This window comes from Schistocerca nitens, chromosome 1 (genome assembly GCF_023898315.1).
Source record: "Schistocerca nitens isolate TAMUIC-IGC-003100 chromosome 1, iqSchNite1.1, whole genome shotgun sequence".
Classification (NCBI taxonomy): domain Eukaryota; kingdom Metazoa; phylum Arthropoda; class Insecta; order Orthoptera; family Acrididae; genus Schistocerca; species Schistocerca nitens.
The window spans coordinates 618,118,502-618,141,531 of NC_064614.1; the positions used below are offsets into that span (position 1 = coordinate 618,118,502).

At 42.7% G+C, this 23,030-nt stretch overlaps 1 protein-coding gene across 1 annotated transcript in view; it reads left to right on the plus strand.

Moving 5' to 3' along the window:
- The window catches only part of LOC126257269 (uncharacterized), a 111,257-nt gene that overhangs the window by 54,507 nt on the left and 33,720 nt on the right, over window positions 1-23,030 (plus strand). Inside the window, exon 2 of the mRNA XM_049955550.1 lies at window positions 11,955-12,046. Within this exon, the coding sequence (XP_049811507.1) occupies window positions 11,955-12,046 (92 nt within the window). The remainder of the gene's footprint in view (window positions 1-11,954; window positions 12,047-23,030) is intronic.

The window sequence follows — 23,030 nt, forward strand, 5'->3', positions numbered from 1 at the left end:
ATGTGTGTGATGTCCTTAGGTTAGTTAGGTTTAAGTAGTTCTAAGTTCTAGGGGACTGATGATCTCAGAAGTCCCATAGTGCTCAGAGCCATTTGAATCCTACCACTTCACAATGCTTCAGATTCATCCGCAAGATTCAGAGATGGATATGGCACACTACACTGAGGTAACAAAAGCCATGGGATACCTCAATTGCAGCAACTCGACATGGCATGGATTCAAGAAGTCATTGGAAGCTCCCTGCAGAAGTATTGAACAATGCTGCCCCTGTAGCTGTCCGGTGGAGGATTTTGGGCTCGCGCTGACCTCTCGATTATGTACAATAAAAGTTCGGTAAGATTCACGTCAGGCGATCCTGGTAGCCAAATCATTGACTCGAATTGTCCAGAATGTTCTTTAAGCCAATGCGAACAATTGTGGCCCAGTGACATGGCGCATTGTCATCCATAAAAATTCCAACGTCGTTTGGCTTTAAATGCTCTCCAAGTCGCCGAACATAACCGGGACAAAGTCCATTCCATCTAAGCACAGCCCACACCACTATGGAGCCACCACCACCATGCACAGTGCCTTGTTGACAACTTGGGTCCATCGCTTCGTGAGGTCTGCGCTCACTCGAACCCTACCTTCAGCTCTAACCAACTGAAGTAGGGACTCATCTGACGAGGCCATGGTTTTCCAGTCATCTAGGGTCAAACCGATATGGTCACAACCATAGAAGAGGGTCTGCAGGCGGTGTCGTTCTATTAGGAAAGGCACTCACGTCGGTCGTCTGCCGCCATAACGCCAAATTTCGCCGCTCTGCCCTAACGATACGTTCGTCGTACGTCCTACACTGATTTCTGCCGTTATTTCACGCAGTGAGCTTGTCTGTTAGCACTGACAACTCTACGCAAACGTCACTGCTGTCGGTCATTAAGTGAAGGCCGTCGGCCACGGCGCTGTCCCTTGTGAGAGATAATGTCCGAAATCTGGTATTCTCGGCACATTCTTGACACTGTGGATCTCGGAATACTGATTTCCCGAATATTGAATTTCTGAAGCTGAATGTCCCACGCGCTTAGCTCCAACTACCACTCCGCTTTCGGAGCCTGTTAATTCCCACCGTGCGTCCATAACCACTAAACTTCTTACATAAGTTACCTGAGAAAAAATGAGAGCTCCGCCAATGCACTGCCTTTTTATAAATTGTGTATGCGACAGCGTCGCTATCCGTATACGTGCACGTCGCTACCCGATGACTTTTATCACCTCAGTGTACGTTAGGAGAGGAACCTCACCACGTTCTCACATTATATCCCTAGCATATGATACAATATCGGCCACTAGTCTGGACACGAACTAAAGACAAGGCGTAACTAGCTTAGAGATTCAGGTGAGGAGATGCGGGTTCATATGTGTGTATGGGTGGACGGGGGTGGTGTGTACCAGAATGTAAAGCGATTTTTAAGTTTAGTCTCAATTCTCCTGTTTCTCATTACTTTCGTCTTTCTTCGGTTCACTCTGTCCAAACTGTGGTGTAATTAGACTGTTCATTCAATTCAACAGTTCCTGCAACTCTTTCTCACTTTCACTGAGGATAACAATGCCATCAGTGACTCTTATCATTGATGACTAAACCATATCAGCGTAATAAAGCAAAGGACAATGCCTGGCATAAACCTTGAACGCTGGCAATGCAGTACAGTCGCAGAGAACATTTCGAGATGGAAAGAAAGGGGATTAGGGCTTAACGTTCCATCGCGATCGAGGTCACTAGAGACGGAGCACAAGCTCAAACTTTTAAAGGACGCGGAAGCAGATCGGCCGTGTTCTTTCAAAGGAACCATGCCGGCATTTGTTTGTGACGATCTACGGAAATCACGGAAAACCTTAATGTGGATGGGGGTACGCGGATTTGAACCGTCGTCCTACCGAACGCGAGTTCAGTATGCTAACTATTGCGCCACTTCGCTCGGTAGACAATTCGGCTATGAACTGCTAGCACTCAACAAGTCACAAAAATGCTGCCTTCTGTCGGTCTCAGATTAGAAGTTCCAAGGCAAAACATTACGACATGGCCTAGTGTAGATATTATGAAATACAGTGACTCTTTGTAATTTTTTTTTTTTTCATCGATCTTTCGCTATTGGGAACGAACGATGAACTTGATGTCGCGTATATGTTCGGAAATCTTACCAGTAAAACTCTATTTATAAGAAATATTTCAAGATTACTTTTTCTCCGTGGTAAGTCAGTTAAAACTGAACTTTCAAGCAGATGTTTGATTCGGACAACTACGTAGATATGAAAACAGAAAGATGAAAATTATACTTTTAGTTCAGCCAACGCCACTCTATATTACGTAAAGAGAGTAACTGTAAACTGACTGGTGAAGCAACAACGAGGAATTCGGTCACATAATCGCAGATCTCGCCCCAATAAAACTGTTAAGTAGAGTTAGGAGGGAAGAATACTTAATCAAAGTTACTACAAAATTCTGAAAAAGTAATTTACTGGATGTTACTTATAAAATCCTATCGACGTGGATATTAAACAGACTGATCCCAATTACTGAAGAATTAATTGGTGACTACAAATGTGGTTTCCGCAGAAATAGATCTACAGTAGATATCTTTTCACTCTGAGACAGATAACTGAAAAGGCATAGGAATTCAATGTAGATGTACACATATTATTTGCAGATTTCAAAAAGGCCTACAATAGCATCCACCGACAGACACTTCTAAATGTATTGAGGGAATCTGAAATACCATCAGAGCTAATCAGATTAATTAAAACCTGTACAGTTAAAACTTTACGTTGAATCAAGATAACTGTAGGAGAAACACAAAATTTTAAGTCTTAGAGAAGATCGATAGAGAATTTAGTAAACCTAATCCACGAGGGATCCAAATGCAGGAGATGAACGTTACTAGACTTCCCGACGCAGATGATATACGCATTAATAAGTACCTCCAAAACAGATTTAATCAAAATGATGCAAAATTATTACAAAATTCATGAGAAATCAGGATTACTTGTTAATGAAGAAAAGACAGAATATCTGCTCATAAGTAAGAAAGGCCAAAGTGATGCACATTTGGCTACAGATGGATTCACTTTCAAAACAGTTGACCGCTTCAAGTACTTAGGGAGTCTGTTTAGTAACAATAATGGAATGGATATAGAAATAGATGCCCGTCTAGCAACAGCGAACAAAACATTCTTTAGTTTCATCAAAATCTTACCGAAAAGATCACTAAGTACTGACTTCAAAATAAGCTTTTATCAGTCGATCATTATACCAGTAACATTACACGGATGTGAACCATTAACATTTAGAAAGAAAGATAAAGAAAAACTGTTAATACTTTAAAGAAAAATACTAAGAAAAATTTTTGGTTCAGTATGTGATGAAGATAACATGGAATGGAGGATAAGAAAAAATGAAAAATTAAGGGAGCTGTGCAAACACCGTAACATCGTAGATGTGCTAAAGAAAAGAAGGTTGAACTGGGCAGGCCACATGGAAAGAATGACACAAAACAGGCTACCTAAAATAGCATTTGGAAGGACAATAGATGGAACGAGAGGAAGACCCAGAAGTAGGTGGAGAGATAACATCCGGGAGAACACAACTAGGATGAACATTAACACTGAATGGACAAACAGTGCACTCAACGAAAGGAAATGGAGGAGGCTTGTAGAGTAGGCGATGGTCGATAAGACCCTTGCCACTTAATGAAGAAGAATTTAATGTTTTATTTGACAATGCTGTCGAATGACTGTAAAGTGAAACTGTTCACCAATTAAAGCAACAAAGATCAACTTTAACAAAAACTTGAACTACGTATTTGAGATGCAGGAGGAAGGAGACGCACTAAATAAAACTGATTTTATTGACACGACCGAGACAAATAAGCCTATTTACAAAGATTATGTCGCTTTAAAGAAAACCACGAAGGGATTCAGAATCAGCTGTCCCCGTCCCGACTTCAGAATTCCCACCTAACGCTACGACGTGGGAATGCCGACATTGAAAACAGGCCAAACGAATGTTTTGTAAACGTTGTCTTCCGGTCACACGCTGTTCTTCCGGCAAGTCACCGGCATGCGTACATCTGAAACCATTGTTCAGCTTCCCCACCATCAGATTCATGTCGCGAACGTTTTTCTGTAGCTGTTGCGCGTAGTGTAGTAGTCGTTGAATTCTGTAACGTTTTTCTTAGTCTTGTGTGTATCTCTGTCATCTGAATAGCGATGATTAGTAAGGAATGAGTTCTCTGTCTGCCATTGTTCTGAAAATTTGAAAAATTACTGGAACACGTGTCCATTTCTGGAAGTTCTCTGCTAAAGACGGCCATCGATCGCCTGACTACGCCTGCGTTTCATGTTGAGTTTTAAAATTGTCAAGAGTAAATGATAACTGCTCAGAAAGTGTACGTGTAACAGAGAAAACTTCGGAAGTTTTATTCCTGAACGTAGCTCACCGTTCTATTTTTACACCCCCTTAACTCTCGTGTTCCTCATTTGACTGTACCTGTTACTTCATTGCCGGCCGCAGTGGCCGAGCGGTTCTAGGCGCTTCAGTTTGGAACCGCGCGAGCGCTACTAATCCTGCCTCGGGCATGGATGTGTGTGATATCCTTAGGTTTGTTAGGTTTTAATAGTTCTAAGTTCTAGGGGACTGATGACCTCAGATGTTAAGTCCCATAGTGCTCAGAGCCATTTGAACCATTTATTACTTCATTCTTCCCAACGTGAGTTAACTCTTCTCTAGTTGCCATCCCGGATGCAAGCTCACTATTCAGTTACTCTTAAATATGCAGAAGTCATATAATGCCAAGTGCCACTCATGACTTCGGAGCGAAAGATATACGGCCAGCGTTAGCTTCCAGAAAGGACTGTTTTCATTATTTGCAGCGATCTTCTTAAATCATTCAGTGCAGTCTGCATGCAGTTGTTCACTTCTTTCTGTCATTGTTCTCGAAACTTGCGTTATGACAGAACCTGGTGCTCCGTCAATCCTCGTTATTTCCCGCCTCCGACACTACTAGCAGTTACGATTCTCGCTCCAGCCTTCGTCTTTTCCTACAGAATTTTCTCTTCGTCTGCAACCTTTACTCTATTACTTATTCTGTATAATACCTTTCAGTTTTCCAGGTATTAATCCCTTTTATTTTTACATCTTTTCATTAACCGCATTCCTCAAAATTACCAAATTATTTCTTTTCTAGTTTTCCCATCGCCCACGTATAATTTCCCACGGGGCATTTCTCCAGATCTACAGTTTTGGGTACATGTTCACTATATGTGCGCAGTATCGTTCTGGATATCCAACGAGAATCTTACTGACTTGTCTTAGCAGCCGTTTACATACTCACTGAAGGATAAACAGCGCACGCTAACTTGCGACACCTACAACTAGTTACGCAAAGGCAATGGTAATCTTCCACTATCGCTGCACCCTGTTCACTTACACTACTGGCCATTAAAATTGCTATACCAAGGACAAATGCAGATGATAAACTGGTATTCATTGGACAAAAATATTATACTAGAACTGACATGTGATTACATTTTGACGCAATTTGGGTGCATAGATCCTGAGAAATCAGTACCCAGAACAACCACCTCTGGCCGTAATAACGGCCTTGATACGCCTGGGCATTGAGTCAAACAGAGCTTGGATGGTGTATACAGGTACAGCTCCCCACGCAGCTTCAACATGATACCACAGTTCATCAAGAGTAGTGACTGGCGTATTGTGACGAGCCAGTTGCTCGGCCACCATTGACCAGACGTTTTCAATTGGTGAGAGATCTGGAGAATGTGTTGGCCAGGCAGCAGTCCAACATTTTCTGTATCCAGAAAGGCCCGTACAGGACCTGGAACATGCGGTCGTGCATTATCCTGCGGAAATGTAGGGTTTCGCAGGGATCGAATGAAGGGTAGAGCCACGGGCCATAACACATCTGAAATGTAACGTCCACTGTTGAAAGTGCCGTCAATGCGAACAAGAGGTGACTGAGACGTGTAACCAATGGCACCCCTACCACCATGCCGGGTGATATGCCAGTATGGCCATGACGAATACACGCTTCCAATTTGTATTCACCGCGATGTCGCCAAACACGATGCGACCATCATGACGCTGTAAACAGAACCTGGATTCATCCGAAAAAATTACGTTTTGCCATTCGTGCACCCAGGTTCATCGCTGAGTACACCATCGCAGGCGCTGTCTGTGATGCAACGTCAAGGGTAACCGCAGCCATGGTCCCCGAGTAGATAGTCCATGCTGCTGCAAACGTCGTCGAACTTTTCGTGCAGATGGTTGTTGTCTTGCAAACGTCCCCATCTGTTGACTCAGGGATCGAGACGTGGCTGCACGATCCGTTACATCCATGCGGATAAGATGCCCGTCACCTCGACTGCTAGTGATACGAGGCCATTGGGATCCAGCACGGCGTTCCGTAGTACACTTTTGAACCCACCGATTCCATATTCTGCTAACAGTCATTGGATCTCTACCAACGCGAGCAGCAATGTCGCGATACGACAAACCGCAATCGCGATAGGCTACAATTCGACCTTTGTCAAAGTCGGAAACGTGATGATACGCATTTCTCCTCCTTACACGAGGCATCACAACAACGTTTCACCAGGCAACGCCGGTCAACTGCTGTTTGTGTACGAGAAATCGGTTGGACACTTTTGTCATGGCAGCACGTTGTAGGTGTGGCCACCGGCGCCAACCTTGTGTGAATGCTCTGAAAAGCTAATCATTTGCATATCACAGCATCTTTTTCCTGTCGGTTAAATTTCGCGGCTGTAGCACGTCATTTTCGTGGTGTAGCAATTTTAATGGCCAGTAGTGTATTATCACAGTACGTTTCGGCAAGACGACTCAAGAATTTCGTAACAATCGTTATTCTCCGGTCGTCCTCTGCAGATGAGGTCGCCAGCTTGCGAGTTAAATCCGCTCTTTAGGAGGAAAACCGAAAGTTTCGTCACGTGTTCACTCACCCGCGGCGTGACTGACCTTGTTAACCCCGGCACTTTGCGTCATCCGAAGAAGACTTGCGCGATAAAGCTGTGCACTGTCGATTGCGACGTGTAGAAACGCTGACTTTCGCCATACATGGACACTCACGCACTAACATCACATTGCCAATTACGCCGCATGTCACTGCGGTTACTGACGCGCTGCAACATAACATGTCTATCCGCTTCGCGATTGTACTGTATTGTACAGACCAACTTTTTGCCCTCAGCTCTAAGTTTGTCTTTCGCCGTGATTCCCCTTGTTTTATTTAGGGCAAATTCCGGAGGGACGCCGATTCTTTTCCCAATACGAGTTCGCTGGATCTTTCCCCAATTGAGAACGTTTGCATATTATAAGCAGGGCCCTCGAACTAGGTCGCTATTGGACAGAATTCGGCACGATATCCCTCAGAAGGACGCCCAACAGCTCTGCAAATCAGTGTCAAACAGAGAAACTGCTTGCGTAAGGGCCAGAACTAGACCAACGCATTATTTACTTTCTGAGTTTATGAAGCTCTTTGTCTTGAATAAATCATCCAATTTTTCTGAAACTGTGATCATTTGTCTGTCTGTGCCTGTAAGTAACATGTATCGATTCACGTCCCATTCGGATAATTCCTTCGTCTTGTGTCGATTTTTTTTCTTAGTGGGTAATTCTGATCAAATCCTTTGCTGGAACCCAAATACTATGTGCTCAAAAATGAAAAAAGATTATGCTTTAGCGTTCTGTCGACAACGAGATAATTAAAGAATGAGTTGGGGAAAGTAAGAAAGGAAGTCGGCGCTGTCCTTATGAAAGATGAAAGCAATTATCCTGGCATTTACCTTGACAGATTTCGGAAAACCATGGAGAAATTCTATCTAGATGGCATATGTCTCGTCTTTCGAAAGGCGTTCAACTCAGTTCCGCACTGTCGCTTGCCACAAAAAGTGCGCGATTACGGTCTATCCGATGACATATGCGGTTGGATAGAAAGTTTTCTAACAAACAGGAAGCAGTATGTCGTCCTGAACGGGGTGACTTCAACAGAAATAAGCGTAACTTCAGGTGTGCCCCAGGACAGCGTAATAGTCCTCTGCTTTTTACGATTTACATAAACGATCTGGTTGATGATATTGACAGCGGCCTTAGACTGTTTGCCGAAAATGCTGTAGTCTACAGGAAAGTAGTATCACACGAAAGTTGTGAACAAATCAATGAGGATTTACAGAAAATAAATGCGTAGTGTAATGACTGGCAGCTATCTCTCAATATTAGTAAGTGTAACCTACTGCGTATAACAAGACGAAAATCCCCATTAATGTAAGAGTACAAAATAAATGCCCAGTCTTTGGAAGCGTTAACGTCCGTCAAGTATCTGGGTGTGACTATTCGAAATGATCTCAAATGGAATGGTCAGATTATACAACCAACGGGTAAGGCGAACTCTAGATTGCGGTTTATTGGTAGAATCCTGAAGCGATACAGTCCTTCAACAAAGGAAATAGCTTACAATACGTTAGTTCGTCCTGTCTTGGAGTATTGTTCGTCTGTATGGGACCATTACCAGTTGGGTCTGATTCAAGAGATTGAGAAGGTCCAAAGAAGAGCAGCAAGATTCGTGACTGGTACATTTAGCCATCGCGAGAGCGTTACAGATCTCATAGAAAGTTTGAAGTGGGACACACTTGCAGATAAACGGCGCGGTATACAGAAGGGTCTGCTCACTAAATTTCGAAATCCGGTCTTCACCGAGGATGTAGAGCATATGTTATTACCACCAACTTTCAAATCGCGCAATGGTCACCATTCAAAGATAAGGGAAATAAGAACTCGTACTGAGGCGTTCAGACAGTCGTTTTTCCGTCGCGCGATCCGCGAGTGGAACAGAGGGGGGAAATATGACTTTGGCGCGAATTGTGCCCTCTGCCACACACCGCTTGGTGGCTAGTGGAATATATATGTAGATGTAGATGTATGGATTTAAAAAGCCGTCCTCCCGCATGCAGTGCCAGCGTACTAACCACTGCTCCACTTTCATCGGTATGGTGCACTAGCACTGGTCGCCAACAGGTTCGGAAGAATATTAGGGGGGCTGCATAACATCTATTTATAGATTCGTTAAAGAATTGTTCATGTATTGCGTAAATGTTATTACCGTTACAATTTGTATCATTACGTTCATCCTAGAGTCGAAAAACTGGAGTGCGAAAGAAATTCTGTGCACATACAGGAAGGAGGAAAGAGTGAATAAAAATGGTTCAAATGGCTCTGAGCACTATGGGACTCAACTTCTGAGGTCATTAGTCCCCTAGAACTTAGAAATAGTTAAACCTAACTAACCTAAGGACATCACATACATCCATGCCCGAGGCAGGATTCGAACCAGCGACCGTAGCAGTCGCGCGGTTCCGTACTGAAATGAAATGTCGTGTGACGAGGGCCTCCCGTCGGGTAGACCGCTCGCCTGGTGCAAGTCTTTCGATCTGACGCCACTTCGGCGACTAGCGTGTCGATGGGGATGAAATGATGATGGTTAGGACAACACAACACCCAGTCCCTAAGCGGAGAAAATCTCCGACCCAGCCGGGAATCGAACCCTGGCCCTTTGGATTGACAGTCTGTCGCGCTGACCACTCAGCTACCGGGGGGGTTCCGTACTGAGCGCCTAGAACCGCTAGACCACCGCGGCCGGCAAAGAGTGAATGAAAAAGTAATTTTTTTACCAGGCATAGCTTTGTTTCCGTGACTTAAGGGAAGTTTTAAAATTCTTCTTTACTTGTAAAACTTCACTTCGACCTAAAACAGCGTTTAAGTGTACAACTGTGTGTGACTTCATGATACAAGAATCAAATTTGTTTTTAGCTTTCGATTCAATGGTCGAGGCGAATAACGGTGATTTACATAAGATCGAAACATTTAAATCCACTGTATCAGGAAAACGTAATGCTTCAAATTTTGATAGGTGTTTTTCTCGAGGTGTCTGCTAATACGGTACCATTCCCACACTTTGAACGCACAAGTTAAACTTTTTAAAGCAGTCTCTTTTTGCTTCATTTTTTCTTCATTTGTTCTCTACTGTTAAATTTTGAAGCGTAAAACATTTTGTATGTCCTTTCTTTTTCCATCTCAGTTAGTATTCTTACGTGTAGTTCCGACACAGACACGACGGCTTGCTTACGCAACTATTGAAAATGATACCTGCAGGTAGAAACTAGTTATACTAGAAAAAAATGTAGGACAAACTGAAAAATAACGATATATAATTTTTTTAAATATCCACACAATTACCGAATTCTCTCAGTACGAATATGCCGGCTATAGTGGATTTTGAAATGATCGTGTCAGAAACACAGTGCTAACTACAAACAAGAATTCGCCAGACATATACTATTTAAGCGTTTTCACCTTCAGCATTTTTAGGCATCTCTGTAGGGCTTATTGATTACTTTTACGAACTGAAGAGTGTGCAACATTGCTGATATATATTAACGCAGTCGCACCAAATGACGAACGGTAGTCGCATGAAGTTGCTGTGGCATTTAAATCTTAATGACGAACTCAGATCACGTATGTGCGCCTCACCATATGAACGCATGAAGTTCAATCTCTGGCCAACTGTTAGCTCTGAAAAGTATTCTAAGACGAAACACAGGTCATGCGTGTCACGTGGTAGTTTATCTTGGTAAACGACCAACATGGTGGAAAGAGTAGTTCATGATAATGCTTAGAAGGGATTGCAAAGATGTGTTGATAGTGTTATCGACAGTGATAATGAACCGTTGACATGACGAGACCAGGCAAAGTGAGAAGAAGGGAAAGTCAGGTACCAAGACAGGAGGTGACAAAACCTAAATATGCCCTTGAACATTTGAAGGGAATTGGTGGATAGACTTTAAAGACCAAATAACAACTCTCCTTCCAGTCATGTGACGCACAGTTAAGGGATACGGGAAAATAGTTTTTTTTTATCTTTCAGTTGTATGTATTCTTCATTTATTTATTATTTGGCTGTTTCACAGAATAACATTGCATAACAGAAAACAATTTCATTTTAAAAAAACCATACTCTCTACAACACACATTTCAGTCTTTAGTACGGAAATCTGAAAGAAATTTAGTTATTTCATAGATGACACTTTAATGACAGTGTGCACTTTAGTGAACTGCTACCTGTTCAGCGATTACTACCTCTGAAACTTCAGGCAAGACATGGGCTCATTTCCCGATGCACGTACCCCCAAAGGAGAAGAAAAAAACCACAAAAAGGTATTCTGTATGCTACTCAGGAGGGAAAAGATGTGAAAGTGCATGGCAGTGTAAAAAGTGTAGTGTTGTCCTATATTTATAAGGCTATTTTGAGACCTATCAGACCCGACAATCAGAGTGACTGATATGTACAACAATCATACCAGCTGATATGTACAACAACCACACTAGCTCCTATGTATTAAATCTGATTTCACAGCAACAAGTAGATTACTTAAATGCGATCCCTTTGAGTTAAGATTCTCCTACTATTCTGCCTTCTAAAATCGTTATTTATTGTACGAAAACCTGGAAAAGTTAAGAAAGCTTCGAAATCGCAAAGCTGTAGAAAATCCTTGACTAGAGCTCTGTGGACACCCCAATGAAACAAATCCTGACAGCATCTGTAAACTTGTTGCTCCTTCCTGTCTTAAGAAAGCACGAGTGCAACCTACTTCTAGTCGGTGTGTGAAACTGGTTATTACACAAAGAAGGCTAAATCGGGAAAAATAATATGTCCTAAATACTGCTCGAAACTCATTTGACTAACAAATTTAGGTTGAAATAATCTATGAAGGTTCTCATCTGCTCGAGGAGAAGTTATTAAGACTAGGAGCTGCACCACTCATACCTACTTGCTGTGTGATTTCATTGTTACAAGAGATAGGAATATGCCGACAAGACGCTCCTGTTGCAGATGTCGCCCTGGTGGACGGCGTGTGTGATCGCCAGCCCCGTGCCATCGCCCGTCACGCCGGAGGACACCTCTGAGGTCGACAACTTCGACAGGTACGCATGCCTAATGAATCTCGTAATGGCAACCTCAGTTAATTTACGAACCGTGTGATACAATTAAATGTTTCATTTATCTACAAGTGCATTATGAGACTGATTTATAACAGGAATTATCCACATTCGTTGTAGTAGTTACATAAACTGCCACTAAAATCTACTTTCCTATTTCATATTGTCTTCAGTGCAGCTAAGACCAGCACGGGTAGGAAATCCCAACGTATCGTTTATTTTGGTGAAACTTCCTGGCAGATTAAAACTGTGTACCGGACCGAGACTCTAACTCGGGACCTTTGCCTTTCTCGGGCAAGTGCTCTACCAACTGAGCGTTCGCAGGAGAGCTTCTGTAAAGCTTGGAAGGTAGGAGACGAGATACTGGCAGAAGTAAAGCTGTGAGGAGGGGGCGTCAGTCGTGATTGGGTAGCTCAGTTGGTAGAGCACTTGCCTGAGAAAGGCAAAGGTCCCGAGTTCGCCGTCACGGTAGCTCAGCGTGTTCGGTCAGAGAGCCGGTTGGCCTCTATAATAAAAATCTGAGTGGAAGGATCAACAAACGAACTTGAACGGAAGTCATGTGACGTCCGCAACGACCAAACACAAAGATCTACAACGAACAAAATGAAAAAAATAAAATAAAAAAAAGTTCGAGTCTCGGTCCGGCACATAGTTTTAATCTGCCAGGAAGTTTCATATCAGCGCACACTCCGCTGCAGAGTGAAAATCTCATTCTGGTTTATTTTGGTTCTTAAATTAATAGCCGTAGGTTTGCTGACTGGAGAACTCTAAAAGGAAAGTATTTCCTTCGGTCTCAAATTAATTTCATTTTTGCGTATCTCAAGCATGCTGGAATTTTACAGGGCTATTACTTTTCTGTCATTACAACAATGGTTAGAGGAACCGTCTTAAATTGAGTAGGAAGTTTTATTTCTTCACCGATGACTAGTTTGTCCATTATCAAATTATTCGTGTACATAAGTCTTGCGTTACAACTAGATGTGCATTACAGACTACGAAACACGTAAACGTGGCACTACGGCCATGAACATGTGTTTATGCTGCGTTTCATAATGCAACGTTTATATGTTTTGTGGCCTGTATTGCACATATGGTTGTAATGCAAGGCTTACATACTTGAAAAATCTGATAAAGGACGAGCCGCCCGAAACTAGTCATCAGTAAATAAATAAAACTTCCCACGGAACTTAAGACGGATCCTGTAACAGTTATTGTAATTTATTTTTCGCTTCGCTATGCTATTAGCGCTCTGAAGGAGGAGCAGAGTTAGTTGTTTTCTACAATGATCAAAACAATTACGAAAACAGACGAGATGTAAAGGTACATTTTTAATTCAGTACGATGAAAAAATAGTAGAATTTGTTATCAGACAGCGCTTGATAAATGGTCGCCCATTAAAAAGTCACCACTGTGAACGCGGCATCTTACAAACGTCAAACTGGCGTTAAGTGTATTACATGCTTCGCTATGCAAACGATTAGCATTTCAGCGCAGCTGCAGTGATTAAGCAGGCGTAACACCATTTATGTTCTGTATATGAGGGAAGATTACGCAGAGCATTCCTCATTCATAAATCGAATTTAAATGTCAGTTAGTTGTGAGAAAACAGATCCGCGATATTTTTTCTCGCATTGGTCGGGATCTCGCAACCGTCACTCGAACATGGAACTGATGTGTTCAGGGAGACCGCGTTCGACGCCATGCAGGATTTTAATGGTCATATGCTTTCAGCGTCTGAGAGGACAACCGTATTCTTCGCTTGTCTGTGCAAGATCATACAGCCACGTGACCTACCTAGAGTCAGGAAATCGGCTTGTTAGCAGCCAGATAAATACCCACATGGACAGCACCACAGAGAGGAGCCCGCAGAAAGTGGGGCGCACATCGACATCTCCGTACAAAGCAGCGGCACCACGTCGTCATTTCAGACGACTCGCGGTCCTACATACAACATCACGATGTATGTACCCGTCATATGTGGAGGCTCCATGAACGAAAATTGGCAGGTTGTATTAGTCATTGTCGTATGCACCCAACAAGTGGCTTGATGCTATGGAGTGCCTTTGACTGCACAGTGCGGTCACTTATGGTTTGGATGATCAGTTGGACACAAATCTGGACAGCATCTGTTCCATTTCGTGTTACACGTGCTGTCGAATGGTGCAAAACAATGACTACCCCATGAATTGCTGTCTATGTACACTACTAGTCATTAAAATTGCTACACCAAGAACAAATGCAGATGATAAACGGGTATTCATTGGACAATATATTATAGTAGAACTGACATGTGATTACATTTTCACGCAATTTGGGTGCATAGATCCTGAGAAATCAGTACCCAGAACAACCACCTCTGGCCGTAATAACGGCCTTCATACGCCTGGGCATTGAGTTAAAAAGAGCTTGGATGGAGTGTACAGGTACATCGGCCCATGCAGCTGCAACACGATACCACGGTTCATCAAGAGTAGTGACTGGCGTATTGTGACGAGCCAGTTGCTCGGCCACCATTGACCAGACGTTTTCAATTGGTGAGAGATCTGGAGAATGTGCTGGCCAGAGCAACAGTCGAACATTTTCTGTATCCAGAAAGGCACGTACAGGACCTGCAGCATGCGGTCGTGCATTATCCTCCTCAAATGTAGAGTTTCGCAGGGATCGAATAAAGGGTAGAGCCACGGATCGTAACACATCTGAAATGTAACGTCCACTGTTCAAAGTGCCATCAATGGTAACAAAAGGTGACGGAGACGTGTGACCACTGGCACCCCATATCATCACGCCGGGTGATACGCCAGTATGGCGATGACGAATATACGCTTCCAATGTGCGTTCACCGCGATGTCACCAAACACGGATGCGACCATCATGATGCTGTAAACAGAACCTGGATTCATCCGAAAAAATGACGTTTTGCCATTCGTGCACCCAGACTCGTCGTTGAGTACAACATCGCAGCCGCTCCTGTCTGTGATGCAGCGTCAAGCGTAACCGCAGCCATGGTCTCCGACCCAATAGTTCATGCTGCTGCAAACGCCGTCGAACTTTTCGTGCAGATGGTTATTGTCTTGCAAACGTCCCCATCTGTTGACTCAGGAATCGAGACGTGGCTGCACGATCCGTTACAGCCAGGCGGATAAGATGTCTGTCACCTCAACTGCTAGTGATACGAGGCCGTTGGGATCCAGCACGGCGTTCCATATTACCCTCCTGAACCCACCGATTCCATATTCTGCTAACAGTCATTGGATCTGGACCAACGCGAGCAGCAATGTCGCGATACGACAAACCGCATTTGCGATAGGCTACAATCCGACCTTTATCAACGTCGGAAACGTGATGGTACGCATTTCTCCTTCTTACACAAGGCATCACAACAACGTTTCACCAGGCAACGCCGGTCAACTGCTGTTTGTGTATGAGAGATCGGCTAGAAACTTTCCGCATTTCAGCACTTTGTGGTGTCGCCACCGGCGCCAACCTTGTGTGAATGCTCTGAGAAGCTAATCATTTGCATATCACAGAATCTTTTTCCTGTCGGTTAAATTTCGCGTCTGTAGCACGTCATCTTCGTGGTGTAGCAGTTTTAATGGCCAGTAGTGTAAATGAATGTTGTTACTTGATACTTAAGAAGCACCTAGTGTGTTTAAGTATCATTTCCTCCTCTCCGAGACATTGACGCACCACAATCAAGTTATAAATTTCAGTTGATAAGCTTCAGAATATATGAATGTAGGTGAACCACTATGAACAAGGTGCTGAACGGATTACCATAGCCAAGATGGACTCAAAGCCTCGACCCATCTCGGTAGTACAAGTATACTCATCCTCCAGCTGCACAAATTAGGGGTAGACCTGATGCATCAGTTTGCAAAATGAATTCAGCATTTAAAACTGGGATAGCAGTACAGTTGCTAACCTTAACGCTTCCTTTAAGGCCAAATATGCGGCTTTCTGGAAGGTCCTCCCATAAATTTACATCCCTTTTTAAACAGTTCGTGAAGTACCTTCTCTGCAAAGTCACTAATTATTGTCGTAAAAAAATTGGCTATCCCGGCGGCCCAGTCAACTTGCTTGACATTCCGCAGTTGTTGTGGGAAGTGATCAGTGGCTTCCAGTCTCCATGGGTCAATACAAATTCCTTCCCCTGAAATTTTATGTCCACAAAAGCAAATGCAAAAATAAACGTCTGACATAGAATGTCACAACTGCCTTTCTTAATTGCTCAAACATTTCATGCAAGTACTGTATATGTTCTTGAATCGAATTACTATAGATCACCAGATCATCCAGATACTGATAAACACACTGCATTAAATTTTATATAGGAAAACATGGCATTCACAAGCTACAAAGAACCTCTGCCATTATCGCCAGTCCAAAAGATACACCACTAAATTCGAGTATGTTCTAGTCCATTACGAACGTCGTAATCGGCTGCAAAGCCTCTTCTAAAGGTATTTGATTATAAGCCTGGTTAGGATCTAAAGAGGTTAATACCCACATTCTCTTAAAGCACCTGAAACACTAATGCAAATCCAGTAGAGGCACTGACCTCCATATTACGTATTTGTTTAATTCAAGGATTCCATTACCGGACAATGCCCACCGTTAGATTTAGGAACGAAGAACACAGGAGCAGCAAATGAGGATTTAGATGGTTGAATTATACCCTTTCCAATCATCTTTTCCTCGTGTTCCCGTATGTTTATATCCTTCGTAGTGACACTCTGTAGGGTGGTTTCTTGACCGGAACCCGACACATTAATTTGGTCTGATACTCTAGCAAACCGGTAACCCCCCCATTCGTTGGTTAATACGTCGGGAAATTCCGCACTCACAATTTTGATCTTATCCTTTATAAATTCATGTAAATGAGCTAACTGGTCATATAACGAATCTTACTTCCCCATATTACCTACTTCCGCAATGGGCTCATTACAAGCCATCACCACCGCGCTTCTTTGCCCATGCCAGCTAAACAAAAAACTTCCTTGTAGCCTAAATTTACAATGCAACTGCTCCACTGACCAGATGGGAATCAGAAATATAGTCAGTGGCTAAATTTTCAGTGACCTTCATCCTCATCTTCCAAGAAAACTCATCAATCATCAGCTTGATTTTAACATACGTTTAAAATTCAACTCTACTTATCATCCGTCAAGTATTGTCCGTTATCTGCTACCATCACCCCCTACGCTCAGATTCCCTCATGCTCCGAAACCATTTCTAATTAACTACCAAGATCGTACTACCTAAATCCAGAAGAGTGCAGATTGGTTCATTATTCAATGCTGCACATACAACTGGAAAATGTAAAATCCTTTTATTCTTAATCACACTAATCCGTTTGCCTTCCCCTTGCAGTAATTGTCACAATTCTTGTTCCCGGCTTTCCTTCCTCATGCCTTCACTTCTTAGATGTACGTGTTTCCCACACTTCCAACAAATTATCTTATGTGACCCCCTGTCTACCCACCTTTGTGAATCACTGTTTCCTTAGAGTGCCTTTCTGTTGAAGTCTTCTTCCGTTTCCTCTCTAAATCGTTACTTCTACAAGCTCTTCCTTTTACGGATTGGCTGTCCCTGTACGAATCCACAAATTCAGTGGCTCCATGGCCTCCTTGCACCCTACAACTTCATCTAACTGAGTCGCTGTAATGGAGATTTGATAACATACCGTGTGCTGCCTACTATCGGGATTCAACCGGCCTAAAATACGGTTTACTTGCTCTTTGTTATACGAAAGTTCCAAGGCTATCGCGGTTCTTTTAACTCACTCCAAATAATTCATCACTGACTCATGAGTCCCCTGTTCACGTCCTTACTGCCGATAAATTAACTCTTGCAGTGGTCTAGGTGGAATTAACCTACAAATTGTACTCCTAACCTGTTTACTACTTTCTTGTGTCACTTGCAAAACTTCATCAAACAAATAACCCTTTACTTTAATGACAATCAGTCTCAAGCCATCTAAATCACTCATTTCCGTGGCCCGTAGTCCATTTGAAACTCCAGCGTAAAATACAAAAATCAACTTTACAATCAACTCAATTCAAAGGAAAATGGGGATATTCATTTAAAATTTCCTGTAACACTTTCTGCAGTTTTATAAATGGAGTATCATGGATCATTTGCCCCAACCTCTATTTTAATCTTTCACTTCAACTGCACCGTGAACGACCCTTACCATTCTGTTACTCGTTTGAAATTCGCCCTCGAGAAGCATCACTGTATGTTACTAGACTATGCGCTTGTTCCTTGTCCCCACCCATTAGCTCATTCATTCTATCCAGGTAATGGTTAAAACAGGTCTCCAACTTCCATATTTCATTCGGCGTCCAGCTATCCTCACTCTGTAGCACCCCTGTCATGCAGCAGCATCCAGCCGTGCGGTTCTAGGCGCTACAGTATGGAACCGAGCGACCGCTACGGTCGCAGGTTCGAATCCTGCCTCGGGCATGAATGTGTGTGATGTCCTTAGGTTAGTTAGGTTTAAGTAGCTCTAAGTTCTAGGGGACTGATGACCTCAGAAGTTAAGTCCCATAGTGCTCAGAGCCATTTTGAGCAGCATCCAAACTTACCTCGGTAACGTATTGCTCCACCGCAACTGACTATTTTGAAGCGCTTTTTCAACCAGCTCATGGCCAGTGCCTTTAGTCTGTAACTTTGGTCATGTAATACATAGATTAACTGTCCACACCTAAAATAAGGCGGATACTTTACATTGTCAGGCATTCTAAAAAATTTCAACAGTATAAGGATACAAGAAAAAACCTTATCGCAACACAAAATGTCTACCTTCACCCAATCAATCAACCATACTCTGCTTCCAAATGTACTGTACTGTAGTAGATTAACAAGTTAAAAGGGTGGAATCAATTGAGGTCAGGTTAATATCTGAACACTTGAGTCAAATACAAAGGTGCAATTTTACTTAACATCAAAACTGTCCTAATAAATGAGATACCACAAGGAACACAAAATGTCGTAAGGCTCTGATTCAATAAAATTCTACAGCATTTAGATCCATACCAAATTAAGTGTAAGCATAAACGACCAGGTGACAAGTACTCTCCATTTTTCCTCAGTTTAGAAAAGAAATATTTACAAAACACTCTAATCACATTTTTTAAACTGACAATCACTGGCTTACTTTAGAATCCAAAAAAATTGAATTAATTGCATTTCAGATATGCACGTGTTCATTTTACAAATTTTCAACCAGATTGAGATCAAATCTGAGTTTACGTAGAACCATAAAAGGAACAGTAACTTTTTTGGCATAATCCGCTGGGTCCCAAGCACTAATTCTATCTTAACACGTCCATAGGTGTATGAATGTCAGTGCATTCCAGTTAATACGTCAACAACGTGTACTCATACAAAACCCATCATTCTATAACATTTTAAAATGCAGTGAGCAGTCTGATTCACAGAAACAGTGTAAGGCAATCAGACAACTGCTCATTAACAATGTACAATCGTGAGAAATCTGTCGCTGTATAAAACCACATGAACACAGTGTACGGCGAAATCGACTATCACAGTTTATACATTCTGTCGGCACACAATCTGTGAGAGGTATCTGGAAAATGGCGACAAAATAGCGATATGGCCACACCAAAGCTCAGTATCTGTTTCAATCAGAAACGTCCGTGGATCGTAACAAGCATTCACTCCATGAAACAAATTCACTGCTGTAAGGTAAGGCTGCGACGTCTACAGAATCCACAGTACTGCAGGCCAGCGGTCACTCACTGTGTACGGCGGACCCTTAAACAAATCGCATTCACAGATAGCGGCAAGGGTCCTTCCAAGCGAGCAAGCACCCACCTTTCCTCGTGGCTCCGTGCACCGACTGACTGGCCACCTCCGCGTCCCGACATCCACCAGATAAACGCTTCCGCAACCAGAGAGAGAAGACCGCCTTGAACAAGGATGTATAGCCAAAATATGATTTAGGTCTGACACACTATGTGATCGAAAGTATCCGGACACCTGGCTGAAAATGACTTAAAAGTTCGTGGCGCCCTCCAACGGTAATGCTGGAATTCAGTATGGTGTTGGCCCACCCTTAGCCTCGATGACAACTTCCACTCTCGCAGGCATACGTTCAGTCAGGTGCTGGAAGGTTTCTTGGGGAATGGCAGACCATTCTTCACGGAGTGCTGCACCGAGGAGAGGTATCGATGTCTGTCGGTGAGGCCTGGCACGAAGTCGGCGTTCCAAAACATCCCAAAGGTACTCTATAGGACTCAGGTCGGGACTCTGTGTAGGTCAGTCCACTACAGGGATGTTATTGTCGTGCAACAACTCCACCACAGGCCGTGCATTATTACCAGGTGCTCGATCGTGTTAAAAATGCAGTCGCCATCCTCGAATTACTCTTCAATAGTGGGAAGCAAGAAGGTGCTTAAAACGTCAGTGTAGGCCTGTGCTGTGATAGTGCCACGCAAAACAAGGGGTACAAGCCCCCTCCATGCCGACCACACAATAACACCACCGTCTCCGAATTTTACTGTTGGCACTACACAAGCTGGCAGACGAAGTTTACCGGGCATTCACCATACCCACACTCTGCTATCGGATCGCCACATTGTGTACCGTGATTTGTCACTCCACACAACGTTTTTCCGCTGTTCAATCGTCCAATGTTTATGCTCCTTACACCAAGCGAGGCGTCGTTTGACATTTACCGGCGTGATGTGTGGCTTATGAGCAGCCGCTCCACTATGAAATCCAAATTTTCTCACCTCCTGCCTGTCATAGTACTTGCAGTGGATTCTGGTGCAGTTCGGAATTCCTGTGTGATGGTCTGGATAGATGTCTGTTTATTACACATTACGACCCTCTTCAACTCTCGGCGGTCTCTGTCAGTCAACAGAAGGGGTCGGCCTGTACGCTTTTGGGCTGTACGTGTCCCTTCAGGTTACCACTTCACTATCACAACGGAAACAGTGGACCTAGGGCTGTTTAGAAGTGTGGAAATCTCGCATACAGAGGTATGACACAAGTGACACCCAATCACCTGACCACATTCGAAATCCGTGAGTTCCGCGGAGCGCCCCATTCTGCACTCCTACGATGTCTAATGAGTACTGAGGTCGCTGATATGGAACACCTGGCAGTAGGTGGCAGCACAATGTACCTAACATGAAAAACGTATGTTTTTTAGGATGTCCGGATACTTTTGATCATATAATGTAGTTCCAGCCTGCACACACAGCACACTACTGATATTTTTGGATGAGATTCAAGTATAAGTAAATTATAAGTATTTGTAAACAGAAAATTTGTTGTAAGTTCCTATGGGATCCAACTGCTGAGGTCGTCGGACCCTAGGGTTACACACTACTTAAACTAACTTACGCTAAGGACCACACACACATGCTCGAGGGAGGACTCGACCACCTGGCTACGCCGTGCGGCTTGTAAACAGAATGTAAGACTTTTTACAACAAATTATTACTGTACTGTTCCCTAAAAACACTGTTCCAAAAAAGGGTCTTTCTCTCCTGTCATGATACAGAGTTATATAAAATATAATAGTCAGCCAACAGATTGCACACAATTAAAAAAAAGAAAAACACGTTAACCAGTATTCGATAGTTCTAAGACTATCTTCATCAGAATGGTAAAAGGTACCTAGAAAAATATATAAGGTATAAATAATACATGTAAAATAGATACATATGTGAAAATTCTCAACCAAAACCAGAAAACATTACTTACATGAAATCACAAAACAACTTTAAAATTTCAGCAACAGTGCTCTCGTCAAATGACATGTTTGTGTTACACGAGTCAAGAATAAAAATCATAATAAAAACAGAATGATAAAACCATGGTTGCAAGTGGCGGCACAAGTTAACAGCTGTAGCCGATAAAGACCGGCACATACGCAGCAAAAGGCGTCAGACTAAACGGCGTGTAAGCCGACACTGCCATGAGATGGATACGAGGATTAGTAGTGCCATCTAGTAACAAAACGGCAAACTTATTAACATCTACGTTAAGAGCAAAATTACATGGCTGTAGGTATGCACTAATAACATATAGTACCCAGATAATGGGCATTTTGAAAATTTGCAAAAATAGTAAATTAGCCTTTTTACAGGTAGTATTAAATAAAGTACAAAACTGATAGTGATAAGTGTATAAGGGAAACCGACATCCCCGGCGCTAATGTAGTGAAAATTCAAAGATCAGGCAGTTCTAAGTAACGGCTCTAAACCGTGAAAGAAGTTTTTATTACGCAACTCAAATTGTTCGTTAAGAATAAAACCGTCTTTAAGCGGGAGGTGTTCGAAAATTTCCAATTCAGGGATATCGAGTGGGAGACAATTTTTCTCAGTGTGTAGGATACTGACATCTTGCAGTTCTTTGGGTTTATGCCACGTGATTAACAATTGGTAGTCAAAGGATGAATTATGAATATTAGTACCCTTTTTTCCTGGAAGATGTTCTCTAAATCTTACAGGTATAGCTCGCACAGTTTAAAAGGCGTAATCACTTCCCTATTAAGGAAGTTGAATACCAACCTTTTCTTTATAATAAATTATTTCTTCATCGACAAGAGAACAGACGTTCACAGCTAAGACTGTTGCAAATAGATATAAGCATAAGAATGTAATAAAGTAATAAACTGCTAATTAATCTCCCTCAATATCAAACACACTCATGCAATCATTAATGAGCTATCTATGTTAATGATACATTACGAAAAGTAAATGTGACGCAGCGGAAATACTGCCTTCAGATGTAGCTTGATTGATCCGAGAAGAATATCATCAAAGAGGAGATCGGCTAAAAGGACAATTCGCAAGTAATCAAGACATTAGTTTGGTAATTTGCTGATAGGAGTGGAATGTGGGGTACCAAAGTTTAAATAATGTAAACACGTTGAATAGATGCAGTATCCAGTAGCTATGCTGGTGGTCGTGCACGGGTCCAGGGTTGGAGT